Source organism: Cicer arietinum, chromosome 5 (genome assembly GCF_000331145.2).
Source record: "Cicer arietinum cultivar CDC Frontier isolate Library 1 chromosome 5, Cicar.CDCFrontier_v2.0, whole genome shotgun sequence".
NCBI lineage: Eukaryota > Viridiplantae > Streptophyta > Magnoliopsida > Fabales > Fabaceae > Cicer > Cicer arietinum.
In genome coordinates, this window is record NC_021164.2 from 74,017,195 (window position 1) to 74,031,776 (window position 14,582).

The following is a 14,582-nucleotide window of genomic DNA, read 5'->3' on the forward strand; positions in this document are numbered from 1 at the left end:
GGGAACCCAAACCCCCCCCCCCCCCCCAACTTTTTTCACTTTCAGATTTTCTTTTTCAAGCACATGCAACAGCACCTATTCCCCAATTCCTTCCCGCTCTTGTAAAATGTAGAGGCCAAAGAGGGAGAGGGAGGTCGCAGCAGTGCAGGCCGACAAAAAGAGGTTACATAGGAGGAACAATAGGGCTACAAAACCGGCCGAAAACCATCTCCCAACGATTGCTGTGGACGACCAATCATACATTTTTAAGATCTTGCCCACGATCCCAACCTGATCCTACAGCTCTTTGATCCTGCTTATGATTCCGCACACTTGAGCCTTCAAAACTCGTAGGATTGAATTGTATAATCCTACAAGAAACTCACGATCTTGACATTTGATGATTGAAGTGACTAGATATGGAAGTATTTAACAAATATTACAATTACTTTTATTTAATAGTTGCCATAATGGCATTGGAGCCATGGAGTTTAGATACTCTAAAATTGCTAAAGTAAAAGTATTACACTCGTATGTGATGCTGATATGTCTACAGCTTTCATGGATACATAACCAAGGATTATCCTCCAATTTATGAAATATTTTAAAAGAAAATATTGACTAATGTGTTTGGGATACAACTTTACTACTCTGACATACAACTCCAAAACTTTTCTTGAAAGATCCTTGTACAGCCTTGTTCTTCTTCATCGTGTTATCAGGGAATATAGAGCACACACTTATTTATTTATTTGTTCTTGAGAATATAAGGAGGGGGAGACGTGGTTGTGGGACATTAGTGAAAATGTATGTGATCAACTTGACGATGGTGGACTTTTTGAATGGCAGAGTTGTTGCTTGATGAAAGATATGTTTTTTTTGGATGAGCAAGATGCAATTAGTCTTCTACAGTAAATAGTAAAACCATTGACTAGAGCGAAGACTTCTTTTAGATAGAACTAATGAAGTATTTTTTTGTGAAATTCTGACACCCCGTAAGGAAAAAATTACATTTGTGACATGTTCATATTATTTTGAAATTTGATGTCAGTTTTTCGTTATGATCTGAAGCATATTTTTGTAAATTGTGATCATCACCTGTTGATGTATAGATACATATTGATAAAATGTCAATTTTACATTTTTTATATGTAATTTTTGTATGAGTATGTATTAGGGTAAAAGACAGCTACAGTTCCATGTGCACACGACATAAGTAACTTATGAAAATTGTGTTGTATTAAGATCTATGACTTGAGTTTAAGTTGTCATTAGTAAACTTCTTTAGAATGATAAAAAGTTGATAATATCACAGTTCAGAGAGTCATTGTATAACTTGTGCAGATGCAACCCGTGCAATTTTCTTTCAGTTCTTCTCTACAGCTCTAACAGAGTTTTTTTTTTTTATTTTTTTTTTTATTTTTAAATTTTATTATTATTTTTTTATGGGAGTTCTAACAGAGTTATTAAAGTAGACTATATTACAGCTTACCAACTATTCACCCAAAAAGAATTATAGCATATCCAACTCAAATTTCATTGTAGCATACCAACTCAAATAACATTAGGACCTTAGGACTTATTGTCATCAACATTGGAACAAAATGGTGGGCATTGCAACATGCAGTTTACTCTACCATTTTGTAATAGATTGAGTATATTGAAAAATTATTATTATGTAAAAAAGTTAAGCTGAATGAAGAAAATTAGTCATGAAAAAAACCTTTGTGACAGTGCAAACTATGGTGTCAAATATGCAACAACATCACTGGACATGTTAATTTATTGCCAAGGACAAATTTACTCCATTAAAATTCAGGACCTAATTAAGTAGCTTAATGAGAGTTGGATGTTGAGGCACAATAAAGTCTTAGAATATATTTTTTCCAGACAGATCCTGGAAAAGTGGTCTCCAAAATGATGCGAGTTGAAAAGTTTTTGATGTGGAGACACAACATTTACTTGTCCATTTTCTAGAAAGTATTCATCATTTTCTGTCTTTGATATTTTTATATTCCCTTCACTTAAAACACTGTCACACTGTCTAAGATTTCTCATTGGATTTGTGGATTTTGTTGTTGTTGCAGTGTGTGAAGCTTGTGATCTGTGTGTGGGAGGGCTGATTGTTTGGTTGCTTTTCGAGATGGCCTACTCAACTGCGACACAGCCTCTCAATGTGACATACTGGCATTTTGGTTGATGAAGAGTGCTTTATTTTTTGTTTCAATTTTGTAAAACTTTCGAATGCCTCTCATCCACCGTGGAATTCTGACAATGAGATTTGATGTAGACACTGTTCATAAAGGTAATTATGGCCAGAAAATGAGTACAAGTATGTATTTTTCCTCGAGTACATGAATCCTATATCAAATTTTTATTTATAAGTTTTAAAAAAATAAATAATGCATCACCACAAAAAAGTAAGACTCATGAGTCACAATAACTCAACTAATATATGCCTAATTAGGTTGGGTGATTTAAATAAGAAAACCAACACAAATAGCTAATAGTCCCAGAGCAGGGACAAGACCACTTTGCAACACTGACACAGCGCTAGTAGGAGCAGCAGCTGGACCTTCTTCCAACTCCGCTGGAGAAGGCGCAGGAGACACTCCCGTGTATCTTTGCTTTGGAGACATAACCACCACAATGAGCTTTTGTCCCTTTTCACAATGACCCTTTGCTCCACTGATGAAGTAGAATGGTCCAGGACGGTCTAGCTTCACCTTAGTATTTCCATCGTTGTACTCTTCAATGGGTTTGGAGGTGTTGCAATTAGCATAATCTTCCTTGTTTACTTGCAAAACCGAGTCTTTCCCACCATCATATTTCCACACTGCCAAACAAGCATAAAAGGAAAAAAGAGGTGTCAGTGATGAAATTTAATAAATTGTGATAGTAAAAATGAGGATCTTTTTAAGTCTTGGAATTGAATGATGTTGGGAAATTACCAAGATGGTCGCCGACTTTGAACCGAGATTTTTCAGCCCATTGATTCAGTGAGTCTGCTTCAGAAGATGGAATCTTCCATGCATTTATCTTGCCACCAACCAATAGTTCTTTAGCTGCAGAGAAGCCAAAGAGAAAAAACAGAAGCAGTACAGAAGCAGAAGCAGTTCTTGAGCAACCAGCCATGGTGCTTCTTCTGATAGCTGAATGTGTGTTGTGTGTAAAGGGTATACCTTTGTTACTTTACAAGCACAAAGGGGTAGATTTGCACTGATGGGGATGAACGAATTATTGTATTATGTATTTATAGTGATGGAGAGGGAAGAAACTAGCCGTTGAGACTTTGAAGACAGCACAACGTTTGGGGCTGTTGATTCCTAGGTTGCGTGTCGACCCTGTGCTGTGTAACCGTTACAAATAACGTTAGAAAACCCTGAGGATGGTAAATGGTAATAATGGACATGGTAGTGGAAATTGGATTGCCCTCTATCGGTGTCACTGTAAAATTTACTGTGTAAATGCAAAGTAGAAACGGCCATCTACCCAATTAACATCAAATTTGTAAAAGGAAACGCCAAACACTTTGTATAACCAAGAATTTTTCTTTTCTGTTAAAACGGTTTCTTTTCTGTTTTCTATTCTGTATAACCAAGAATTTTTCACCAAAAAATAAAAATAAATAACCAACTAAGAATATACGAGACTTATTTATTTTGGGACGTATGTTAAACAACTTTGTTTATTAGATAATTTAATTTCATAGTTACTGTCACAAGAATATTTAAGTTCAAATTCTAGTTCGAAAAATCATTATGAAAGCAAGTCCTGCATGATCACAAGACTATATACATAGTGTTTAGACACATATGCATAAAAAATAGATTTTTCTAATAATAAAAATTGTTTTTACTTTTTATTATGTCTAAAAAATAATATTTCTTTTGTGTACATAAACTTTTTTTTAAAAAAATGTTTATTTTGTGTGTAAACCTTTTTGTTGATTTAACTTTTTTTTTTAATGATTAAAAAAAATTTCTCTTATATTGCATTTTTTACCTCTATTTTGATTTCAGTTCTCACTATTATAAAATCTTCCATTTTTAATACCATATATTTTAAATGAACATAACATACAATATAATTATCCAAAATATCAACACAATGATATTGCAAGAAAGCACACTCAATTTATTTTAACTTCAAAAATTATTTATTTTTAAATTAATTCTTAATATAAATTTTAAAATAAAAAAATATAAATTCCAAATATTACAGGTATTTCAAGCTCAAATTGATGAAATTTCATTTATAGACATAGTGCCCCCAATTATATAAAACACATACCCCAAAAAAAACATAAAACATCCCATTTAGACAAACCCCCGTCAAATCTGTATTTAACGAGACAAAGGCAATTAAAATTATACTGAAACAAAAGAATCACCGTCATCATAATTCAAAATTGTATATAGAATAGGTTACACGTGAACATGACTGTAGCTGAATTTCAAAATCCTTACACAAACTTCCTTCATCTTCTAATAACTATAGTAGATTAACCCAAACCACTGACTGCTATAACTAATCAATTTTGACTGAGGAGTAGATGAGCCTTGTGAACCAAAAGCATGCATAGAATCCAATAGTACCAGTTACCACAAAAAACGCATAAGAAGCTATAAGCATGTATCCAAAGTAAAATATTGCAGACACCAACTTTGTGATTTCTAGCTTGGTAAAGAAGTAGAATGTTGCATAAAGAAAGAGGTATAGTGCAGAAGAACCAGAAGTAAGGTATGACCGCCACCACCACAAGTAATCCTCACTGCATAACTGGAAGTAGCAGAGCACAATGGTGATTTCAGCACAAGTGACAACGAGGATGATGAAGACCAAAAAGAGGAACCCGAAGATGTAGTAAAACTGATTCAACCAGATTGAGGTGAGGATGAAGAAGAGCTCAATGAAAACAGCTCCAAAAGGAAGTATTCCTCCAATCAGAACTGAGAAAGCTGGGTTCATGTACCAGGCCTGCTCAGGGATCTGCCTTGGGATTTTGTTTGTCTTCACCGGATTCTCAATTGCAGGTTTTTTGAAACCGATGTAGCTACCCACAAAAACAAGTGGAACAGAGATCCCAAACCATAAAAAGATCAGAGCAAACATTGTACCAAATGGCACAGCTCCAGATGATTTTTGGCCCCATATAAGAGCATTTAATATAAAGAAAATGACAGAGACAGTTGCAGGGAACAAGGTTGCAGTCCTGAGGGCAATTTTTTTCCACTCTGATCCTTTGAACATTTTGTACAAGCGAGTTGAAGAATAACCAGCAAATATTCCCATGAAAACCCAAACTAAGAGCATGGCTGTCATGAGCCCACCCCGGTTTGAAGGAGAAAGAAACCCAAGGATGGCAAATATCATGGTTACTAGAATCATCCCAAAAAACTGAACACCAGTTCCAACATAAACACAAAGCAAATCTGAGTTGTTGGGAGGCCTAAATACATCCCCATGGACAAGCTTCCAACCAGTCTCTTCTTGGGCTTCTTCCTGGGTCTCAAGCTCATTATACTTTGCAATGTCACGGTATAGTGTCCGCAGCATTATCATTGCCACCATACCCGAAAGGAAGAGAACAATCATTAATGAGTTAACAATAGAAAACCAGTGAATTTGGTCATCATTCATTAGCAAATAGGCATCCCATCTTGAAGCCCACTTCACATCACTCTCCTGAATGCAGCAGCCAAAGGTAAAAGCAGACAATAAGAAATAAAACAAACAATCATATTTATCATAACAGAAAAATGAGGACGATGATAATGAAGAACACTCCAGTAGTAGAAGAAAAAAAAAAGTTGGTTATAAGAAGACAAATTATAAAAATGGCAATGCAAGATGTTGTATATTTTATATCCCAAGCCACAGACCAGCTTCTATCCCAAGACCAAATGCCTTACTACTTAACTCACATATGCCAATAACCATTCTAAAGCACAAGGAAGGTAAAGCTTCATCAGTATATTAGCTCATAATCTCACCTTGAATTCAACATCATATGTGAAAATAATTTCCTTGTTCTCTTCAACTTCTTGAGGAGAGTTGTTGTTCACAACTGTGTGCTTAGCATGAGGGTCACAGGTTGTCAAACGGGTCTTTTTCTCATCCCATTTACCTTCGTACTCATGTTTAACACTGCACATCAACATTCACAATTGAGAAATCACCAGTAAATGAACCAATTAAAAGGGTAACCCCATGCACGAAACTCCTACAATTGGAGAAATAAAATGGAATAACATGATATAACAATTAGTGCACAAAAATAATGACCTGAACGGCTTAACCTCAAAGCCCACAATTCTAGCAGATTCAGTTTGCACATCTCTATGATACTTGACAGTAAATGCCAAATGATTGTGGATAAAATACTTTTCTTCCTTGCTCTGTACATTCAAATAAATTAAGTAAAGAAACTACTTGGCATTCATAGCAATTAACAATAGACATGGTGCTACAAAACAATATGCATACCCCGGTATACTGCCCTTTGAGGCCAACATGGAAACCAAGCTGATAAATGGTAGAATCCTGATCATTCCGTTTTATGGGAACAACTAGAGGAAGGTTATCTAGGATCCTGTAAATTAATGGCAGAACCATTATAAGATATAACATATCAATATGATAGCAGAAAACTAGCAGAAAGCAGTATAACATAACATACATGTTCACCCGATACTCGTCATTGATCTTCTCTTTGAACTCCTTGGCAGTTTTAGCATCAAGTTTAATTTTACACAAAATATTACACATTTGTGGTTCACGCATTTTAAACTGAAAAATACTACCAGATCAGAATCAAATAATAACTGGAGCAATTACAATAAGATTTTTTTAGACAAACAATAAGTTAAAATAATGCTAAAAATATTGCTTGGAAGTAAGGGAAAAATCTCCCGTAGCTAATCAAGTCAATGAGCAATTACCCATTAACAACTCTTCGTACATGATTAACCAATTAAGTGGTTAACTGATCCTAAACTATATTTCATTAGTGTTGTCAATTGTGGATCACGGAATAGTGGTTTGTTCAAATTCCGCTATTCTATAGTGCTATAGCACCACAATAGCGGCTATTTGACAACACTTTGTACTAAATAGCGTATCGCAGAGCAATAGCGATTTGTTCAAATTCCACTATACTATAGCAGCTTTTTTACAATGCTGTATTTCATTAATAATTCCTTTCTTGAAACTGAACATTCAAGAATTAACATGAAAAACTGACCACATATAGTGAATTTTCAATTCGGTCACCACGAAGCACTTCCCCAAGATTTTCTGCACTATCCTGTATTTTTGCAGGGGCGCAATAAGGAAGTGAATAAAACGAGTATGGAAGCTGGGTCTTTGTTGATGTTAATTTGTTTACTTTCACTTGCAATAAATCTCCCTGTACATAAAAAATATTTAACAAGTCAGTTAAGGACTTACGAAGTAGATCGACAATAATTGATTTTGGCCCAATTAACATTATGACAACAAGAAATGTCACATTTGGCACAATGAAAGACATGTTTTTACACCAAAATATCCGGAAGATAACTGCAATACTTTCAAAGGAGCTACAGAAGCATTAAATTAGTTTCATCATCATTCACATGTGCCATTAAAATCATAATGCAAGAATCCAACTATGCAAGATGATCTGATACCATATCCTTTCATATTTAGAAATACATGAAAAGAGTAAAAGACTAGATGCATAAAAATAAAGGGGTGAGTAAACAAAAATAAACTAAAAGCAGATTTGTTATATTATAAAGATAGATCAATAGTTTCCCATCAAATGATCCCAATGTTAAATATTGAATCTGCCATGATAGGCAACCTTCCAGTCCTATGCACCAAACTCTCGAAACATACACTGCTAAGTTTCACATCAAACAACGCCAACAACCATTTCTAGCTACACAAATGAAACTTAAACATCCTTCACAGGATTCATCGATGCAAGCAAATAGTTAAATTTTGGCTAAATTATAACTGATAAAACGAAAATCCAGTAATAGAAATCAAAACCTAGAATTCACAAATACAATCATATGTATATCACGAAGCATGAAATACACAAACAGAAAAAAATAAGTAAATAATAACAATTAAAAATAAAACTACTTGAAGCGATCCACTGAAATTAAGACAAAATATATTTCATTGGCTTGCAGGTTTTGTTACAACGATTAATTAAGAAAGTAAAATAGAAAAACCTAGTATCGATCATATCAAACGAATCACATCAGTAGCAATCGAAATCAATTGAATCGAACACAGATCTAAGAAGTGAGATTGAAAGAGAGATGAAGGAGATTCAGAAATGAAAGGTTAGTAGTACCTTAAAGAAGTCCTGTGGAGCGACGCCGGGGAGGTAGAAGGAAAGAGAGGTGTGTAGGAGAGAGAGAAGAAGTGAAGAGAAAACGAGAGATCTCCAAAACGCCATGGCGTTCGAGATCGAGATCTAGAAGCTCTTTTTTCAAATGCTTATTATTGTCGGTGGTTGAGTTATGAAGAGGGAGAAGAATGAAGAGCACGACGCAGGAGAAATGAATAAGAGACTCCGATTCCGATTCTGATTTTTTTCTCCGGTTGCAAACTGTCACAGTTACTACCTTTTACTTATATATACCGTCTTAAGTGATTCCGGTTGATTTGTTGAAACGCGTTTTTTATTTCTTCTAATTTTTTTACTTTTTACAACAAGGACAAAAGCGGAATTAGGGATGGATTGGAAAAATCTCTTAGTAAGACTACGGATTAGGCAATATTTCTTTTTTTTTTTTTAAGTAAAAATCCTACTTCCATAAATAACATTGATGATTAATGAATGAGAATAATATTTTAATTTTTTTATTCGTAATATAAATTTTTTTATGTGGTTGATCAACTAAAAGTACAACTTAAATCGTACTTTTAGAAATATTTGATATTCTGGCATAAAGATAGAGTTCAAGTTCATCCTTTCTTTTTTTATTTCATATTTTAGTACATGTGAGTTTTGATGTTAAATTTTTTAAAACAAAAAACTACTATTTACATTATTTTTAAGATTGATAAAATAAAAGTTAAAATTATTTTAATGATTGTATAATATAAATTCTAAGAGTGACTTACTTATCATATTTATCATTTTAAATTATTAATTGATTGTTTTTTCACTTTTTTGTATTGACTTGATAATTTAATTCGTTTGTAAAAGAATTATTAATTAGTTAAGATATTTGGGTAGTAATAATTCTCACAGGATTTGATTTAATTCCATCTTTCAAAATCATATTAGACTAATTATTTTAATTAATCAATTAGTATGAATTATTATAAATTATGGTCAATTAAAATTAAATATTAATTATATGATGAATTATGTATTGGATTTTGTTTTTAATAAATCGTGATGGATAATATTATTTTATCATGTTCAATGAAAGGATATTGTTAACTTGAACGTCTTATTTTGAATACACTATTTTTTTAATATAAAGACCTAAGAATAGAGACAAAATTAAATCATTTATTAATAATTATTGTAATTTCGTGTCTTTTTCTATAATTTTCACATGGGTTATGATATAGAAACTAATCGTATCGAGTGGATAATTTCTGTCATACTTATAATAATTTTAATCTAAATTTAATTAAGGTTTAAAGTAAGACTAAGTCTAAAGTGTACAAGTAAAATAGTTTGACAATATGCACAAATTTATCTTTTAAATCTCATTTGATTTGATGATAACTTATTAAATCTAATGATGAAAACAAACCCGTCATAGTGCAATATTTATCCCACATCTCCACCGTAGAGTTAACCTTTCACCAATGTTAATGTTAAGTGAAAGAATTGGTGTAGCTTGTTTGTGTTTGTTGTTCATTTGGTACAAATTGGTTGTTGAGGGGAAGTCAGATACATACGAAAAGACATCAAATTTTGATTTTTGAGGTAGAGCCGTAGAGGTCCTTAATGTTGGTAAGTTGGTGGGTGATATACCTCACCAGTCTCTAACTTAGTAAGTTGATTTGTCAACATCAATTCCATGTTTTGCTAGACCAAATCATGATGGTCTGCACAGTTCAGCTATCAACACTACTTGAAGTTGAAGCTAGGTTGTTGTTCAATTTATTTCTGCTGAGTTTTCTGCCTTAGTTGTGACATAGAAGTAAATATGAAGCATATTATCTCCAGTTTTTGCATTATTTTATTTTATTTATTAAATGGTATAGTGGTTACAATTACACGTTTAAGTGTGAAAAAACTTAAATTTTAGAGTTCTATGTAGTAAGAGGTGGTTAGTGTATGTATAAAAAAAATTAAAGCTCAATACATAAAAATAAAATTCTTACAATTATAAATTTCAAAATTACTTTGTTGTTGTTATCAAAATTTTGTTGAAATTATAAAATGTAATTTTCGCCAAAGTCGCATTGACTTGCCATAAGTCCATTTTCAAAATTCAATAAACATTAATAATTTTTAAGAAAAATACCTTTATTTAATTTACAACTGAAATACGTAAATTTTTTTCTCTTTTATAATATCAATAATTACATTGGTAAATATATAAAAATAGTACACAGTTTAAACAAATTTATTACTATAATTACTTTACTTAACATTCTTATAATTACTTTAATAAATAAAGGAAACACTGAAATTCTGTATTGATTGATAATAAAAAATGGCAAGTAATTTAAAGATAGTAAAATATTTCAAATGAAACGCATTATATGACAGAAAAAAGGTTCTAGCATCGGATTGGGATCCTCTCTTTACTCTGAATGTCATGCACAAAATGACAAATAGTGTTAGAGAGAGCGATGAATTAGAGAGAATGCTAAATTCGCATAGCAACATCCTATCCCTATATAGAAAAAGGGATACAATATATTTCCAATCGTATATTCCAATAATATCCCTTTTTAGATAATTTGGACTCTTAGGTCAAAATGCACATTGTTTATAAACAAACACAAGTCAACCAAAAGAAATGATATGGAGTAACACGTATCTATGCGTTAATTTGCTTTTTACTATTATATCTGAGCAATCATGAGATACAGTGTGATAATTGGTCTGTTAACGCTGTTGAGTTTAAACAACCTTTGTGAGTCATCACACTGCAAAGCATGGCTAGTTCAATCCATTCCTACCGACATGCCACACCTCTCCCACGTCCCTGGAGTCCTCTCAACGGGTACGTTGTTTTTAATGTTAGTAATTAGTTGTTAATTTAATCGGTAATTATGACTTAAAATTGAGCTGAATTGGATTTTATTTATAGGGGATGTGCTCCGGTGGCTGGCTGCAAACTCGACTCGTAGACTCGATGTAATTGCTCAGTACTGGCAACTACTAGCTTCCCCTGATGATCCTCGCTCTGGGGATTATGGTTACACAGAAAGTCAGATGCGTAAATTTGGTGCACGTCAAGGTGCTGATGTTTATCAAGCATTGGATCATGCTGCTGACCGTAATGTTAGTATTAGGTATGTTTTGATTTGGCTTTGTTTGTTTAAATTGAATTGAATAGTGAACAATGGACATTTTCATTAACATTTTGGAATTGGTATGTTGAAGATTGATGTTTGTGTTTGAAAATTGTAATGCTTTATTGTTGTTTGTTTGTTTCACATGGAATTGGTGTAGGTTACTGTCTCACTCTGGGGTTTATCCAACATTTACATTAGAACCATCCAAACTTGCTTTTGGAAGGCCAAATGTTAAGAATTTGACATTGCTACTGAAGGATTGGTGGGGCTCTGGCATTGTCCATGCCAAAGTTTGGATATCTGATAATAGGGATGTGTATATTGGATCTGCAAACAATGACTGGAAATCTCTTACACAGGTAATTTCATGACATGACATGTTATGTGTTTCGTTTGTTTTATGTTGGCTATTATTATTACTCTTTCTCCATGGACCATTTGTCTAATCATCATGATATTTTGACAAAAAAATTGACATCAAATTTCGACAAAGTTAGATGATAATTTCAAATATGTGGATGGTTAATTAATATAACAAAGTGTTGCAACTCACCAATCATCTATTGAACACAATGAATTATGATTTTGAATGTCATTAACCACAATTTTGAAGTGTATATTTGTAACAAATTGTGGTTAATGAATATACTGTATATTTGAACATTTGAAAATCATGTATATACTTGAATACAACTTAGATGGTTAATGACGTTCAAATCACGATAAACTATGTTCAGTAGATAGTTAATGAGTTGCAATTCTTTGTTATATTTATTAATTATCCACTAAACATAATTAACCACATTTAAATTGTGTTAACCATTTTTGTCGAAATTTAATATCAAATTTGTGTAAAAAGTAAAACAATCCTATCTAACTGATATAAACTTTGAGCATGTTTTCCCAAGGTAGGATTACTTGTTCTGAGATATTTTTTAGTAACTTTTCTTTTCTACATTTAGCATAATCTACAATATGTTCAAGTGTTCATACTTGTCTCATTAATTATTACTTGCTTGCTTTAGGTCAAGGAAGTTGGAATTTATCTTACTGGTTGTCCTAAAATAGCTAAAAAGGTTGAGGTCTACTTCAACAATTTATGGACACTCGCATCTCTCAATTCTTCAGCTTACACAAAAACAGTGATGGATCAACAGTGGCAAGTTGAGAGAAAGGTTCCTTGTTGGTCACATTTCATCAAACCTAGAGATAGATGCAAGTAAGTCTAGGATCCAGGCCTTTTGTGATAAAAATAAGATTACTTATTTTCTCTTCAAGAAATTTCTACTTAGATTGATTTTCTGCCTTCATGTATATCATTTCCTGTATTTTTTGTCTCTGAAATCTCATCAATAAGTTCATGAGGGTTATATTCTATGAAATATCCTTCACTTAAATTTTGCTATTGTGAGCAGAGAGAAAAGTTCACGAGTGTATGAGTAGAAATTAAAATGCAGTCTTAAGCATGATGGGGATACAGTAGAGTGAATGATATAGCATACTTTTTAACAAAAATTGGGGAATGGAAAATTATTACAATTAATGTGTCACTAATGACCATTTTATAATTGTCCTTGAGGAGATTTGAACTTTGTCTTGTAATGTTATAAGGTCAAATTCTTTGCGTGACCTACTGAAAACTTTGTCCCGTAAGATTATAAGGTTAAACTCTTACCGCTTAGATGACATCTAATGAGAACTTTTTCTCGTAAGGTTATAAGGTCAAACTCTTACCGTTGACCTGAGACATATTGAGAACTTTGTCCCAAAAGATTATAAGGTCAAACTCTTATCATTAAGCTGACAACTATTGAACAATGAATGATATAGCATACTAAAAAAAAGCAGGCACTTGAAACATTCTTCAATTTTCGTTTTTTCCATATTTAACTGTGCCACAGGTCACCTCTGCCTCAATATGTGGAGACACATCATGTTGCAGGATATCCTATTCTGTCTGATCCTTACATGTTTGAAGTATCAATTCAAACCCCTGGGAGTAACTATTCAACAAAACTTCCCCAAGCCAGCTATCTCTCATTTGCTCCTCCAGAGGTAATGTTTATTTTTAACAATTTGTTAAGCTAGTATGCATCCACAAATCTAGAAAGTTCTTATAAATAATTTTGATACTGTGTTACAATTAAAAGCTTGTTTATTTTGTTACCATCCTTGTTTTCTCATGGAATTGGGGATTGGTTTATCAGGGCTCTTAGAAAGTTTAGCTAGGAAGGGCCAAACTTGCCTTGATATCATTAGATAATTGCTTAGTGTCCTCTATAATTAGTTAGTAGAGAAACCTCTAAGCCATTCTTTATGTTCATTATGCAAACCTATTGAACAATTTTGTTTTGAAGTAAACTTTAGTGACTAAACCCTTAACATTGTGGCATGTTTGGATTTACTTATTTGAGTTTATCTACTGACGCAAATATTCGCGAGATTTATTAAGAGACTTATGGATACAACTTATGACATGGTTATAAGTTGTTTTTACCTTATTTTCATAAATTCTCTAGGATAGGTTATGAAAACAAACTTATAACTTATCTGAAAGTAGTTTGACTTTATTTTCTCTTTTGTTATAGAAATAGTTTATATAAGTGCTTATGCTATAAGCACTTAATTAAGGTAAGCTATAAGGGCTTATTTTATCTGGATGCTAGAAGTGAATGCTTATATATTACTGGTGTAGAGTTGTCTGTAAAGATGTGTTTGGGTTGTAGGTGGTAATTGATGTTTTTTGGAAATTCAGAAATGCCCGTTTGCATTAGCTGACAACTTTTGTTAATAATAATTTTGGACATATCGAAATACCAGTCTTCATTGGATCTTAGTATTATTGGTGTTTGCAGCTATCATTTGGAAGATATCAGGGTGATGAACAGGCATGGATTGATACAATAAAATCTGTTGGAACAAGAGAGACAGTTAGAATCAATACCATGGACTGGTTAGGTCAGTCACAATATACAGATCAAACAATTTACTGGTCGTCCCTATCCTCTGCTATATCAGAGGTAACTAAACTCACTCTAACTGTTCTTGCATATTCTCTATTGTCTTACAGAGTGAGTCTTCGTATATGTAAAAAATTGTAGGGA

The 14,582-nt window shown here is 32.9% G+C and overlaps 4 protein-coding genes across 4 annotated transcripts in view; 2 read left to right on the top strand and 2 right to left on the bottom strand.

Moving 5' to 3' along the window:
* Window positions 1–2,332, top strand: part of LOC101514368 (uncharacterized) — a 4,466-nt gene extending 2,134 nt beyond the window's left edge. The window contains exon 6 of the mRNA XM_004501331.4: window positions 2,067–2,332. The gene's annotated coding sequence lies outside the window, so the exon portion shown is untranslated. The remainder of the gene's footprint in view (window positions 1–2,066) is intronic.
* LOC101514694 (early nodulin-like protein 14) lies at window positions 2,331–3,217 on the bottom strand. The gene is made up of 2 exons (XM_004501332.4): window positions 2,931–3,217; window positions 2,331–2,815 (listed from the first exon to the last, which is right to left on the bottom strand). The coding sequence occupies exons 1-2, from the start codon at window positions 3,112–3,114 to the stop codon at window positions 2,457–2,459; spliced, it is 543 nt and encodes a 180-aa protein (XP_004501389.1). The 5' UTR covers window positions 3,115–3,217; the 3' UTR covers window positions 2,331–2,456.
* A 1,138-nt stretch (window positions 3,218–4,355) lies between these two features.
* On the bottom strand, window positions 4,356–8,601 carry LOC101514042 (transmembrane 9 superfamily member 9). The gene is made up of 7 exons (XM_004501330.4): window positions 8,333–8,601; window positions 7,226–7,390; window positions 6,662–6,771; window positions 6,469–6,574; window positions 6,268–6,380; window positions 5,976–6,129; window positions 4,356–5,667 (listed from the first exon to the last, which is right to left on the bottom strand). The coding sequence occupies exons 1-7, from the start codon at window positions 8,435–8,437 to the stop codon at window positions 4,510–4,512; spliced, it is 1,911 nt and encodes a 636-aa protein (XP_004501387.1). The 5' UTR covers window positions 8,438–8,601; the 3' UTR covers window positions 4,356–4,509.
* Window positions 8,602–10,741: 2,140 nt separating this feature from the next.
* Window positions 10,742–14,582, top strand: part of LOC101513705 (uncharacterized) — a 5,731-nt gene continuing 1,890 nt past the window's right edge. The window contains exons 1-6 of the mRNA XM_004501329.4: window positions 10,742–11,183; window positions 11,271–11,475; window positions 11,636–11,837; window positions 12,504–12,697; window positions 13,380–13,533; window positions 14,334–14,498. Coding sequence (XP_004501386.1) covers window positions 11,039–11,183; window positions 11,271–11,475; window positions 11,636–11,837; window positions 12,504–12,697; window positions 13,380–13,533; window positions 14,334–14,498 — 1,065 coding nt within the window. The 5' untranslated portion in view covers window positions 10,742–11,038. The remainder of the gene's footprint in view (window positions 11,184–11,270; window positions 11,476–11,635; window positions 11,838–12,503; window positions 12,698–13,379; window positions 13,534–14,333; window positions 14,499–14,582) is intronic.

Bases quoted from the DNA above. Each gene is read 5' to 3' on its own strand.
- LOC101514694 (XM_004501332.4), bottom strand. From the start codon at position 3,114: ATGGCTGGTTGCTCAAGAACTGCTTCTGCTTCTGTACTGCTTCTGTTT. The intron at 2,816-2,930 runs GTAATTTCCCAA...CTTGTTTGGCAG, and splicing joins CAAAGTCGGCGACCATCTTG to TGTGGAAATATGATGGTGGG.
- LOC101514042 (XM_004501330.4), bottom strand. From the start codon at position 8,437: ATGGCGTTTTGGAGATCTCTCGTTTTCTCTTCACTTCTTCTCTCTCTC. The intron at 6,381-6,468 runs GTATGCATATTG...TTGAATGTACAG, and splicing joins TCAAAGGGCAGTATACCGGG to AGCAAGGAAGAAAAGTATTT. The intron at 6,130-6,267 runs GTCATTATTTTT...GTTGATGTGCAG, and splicing joins TTTGAGGTTAAGCCGTTCAG to TGTTAAACATGAGTACGAAG.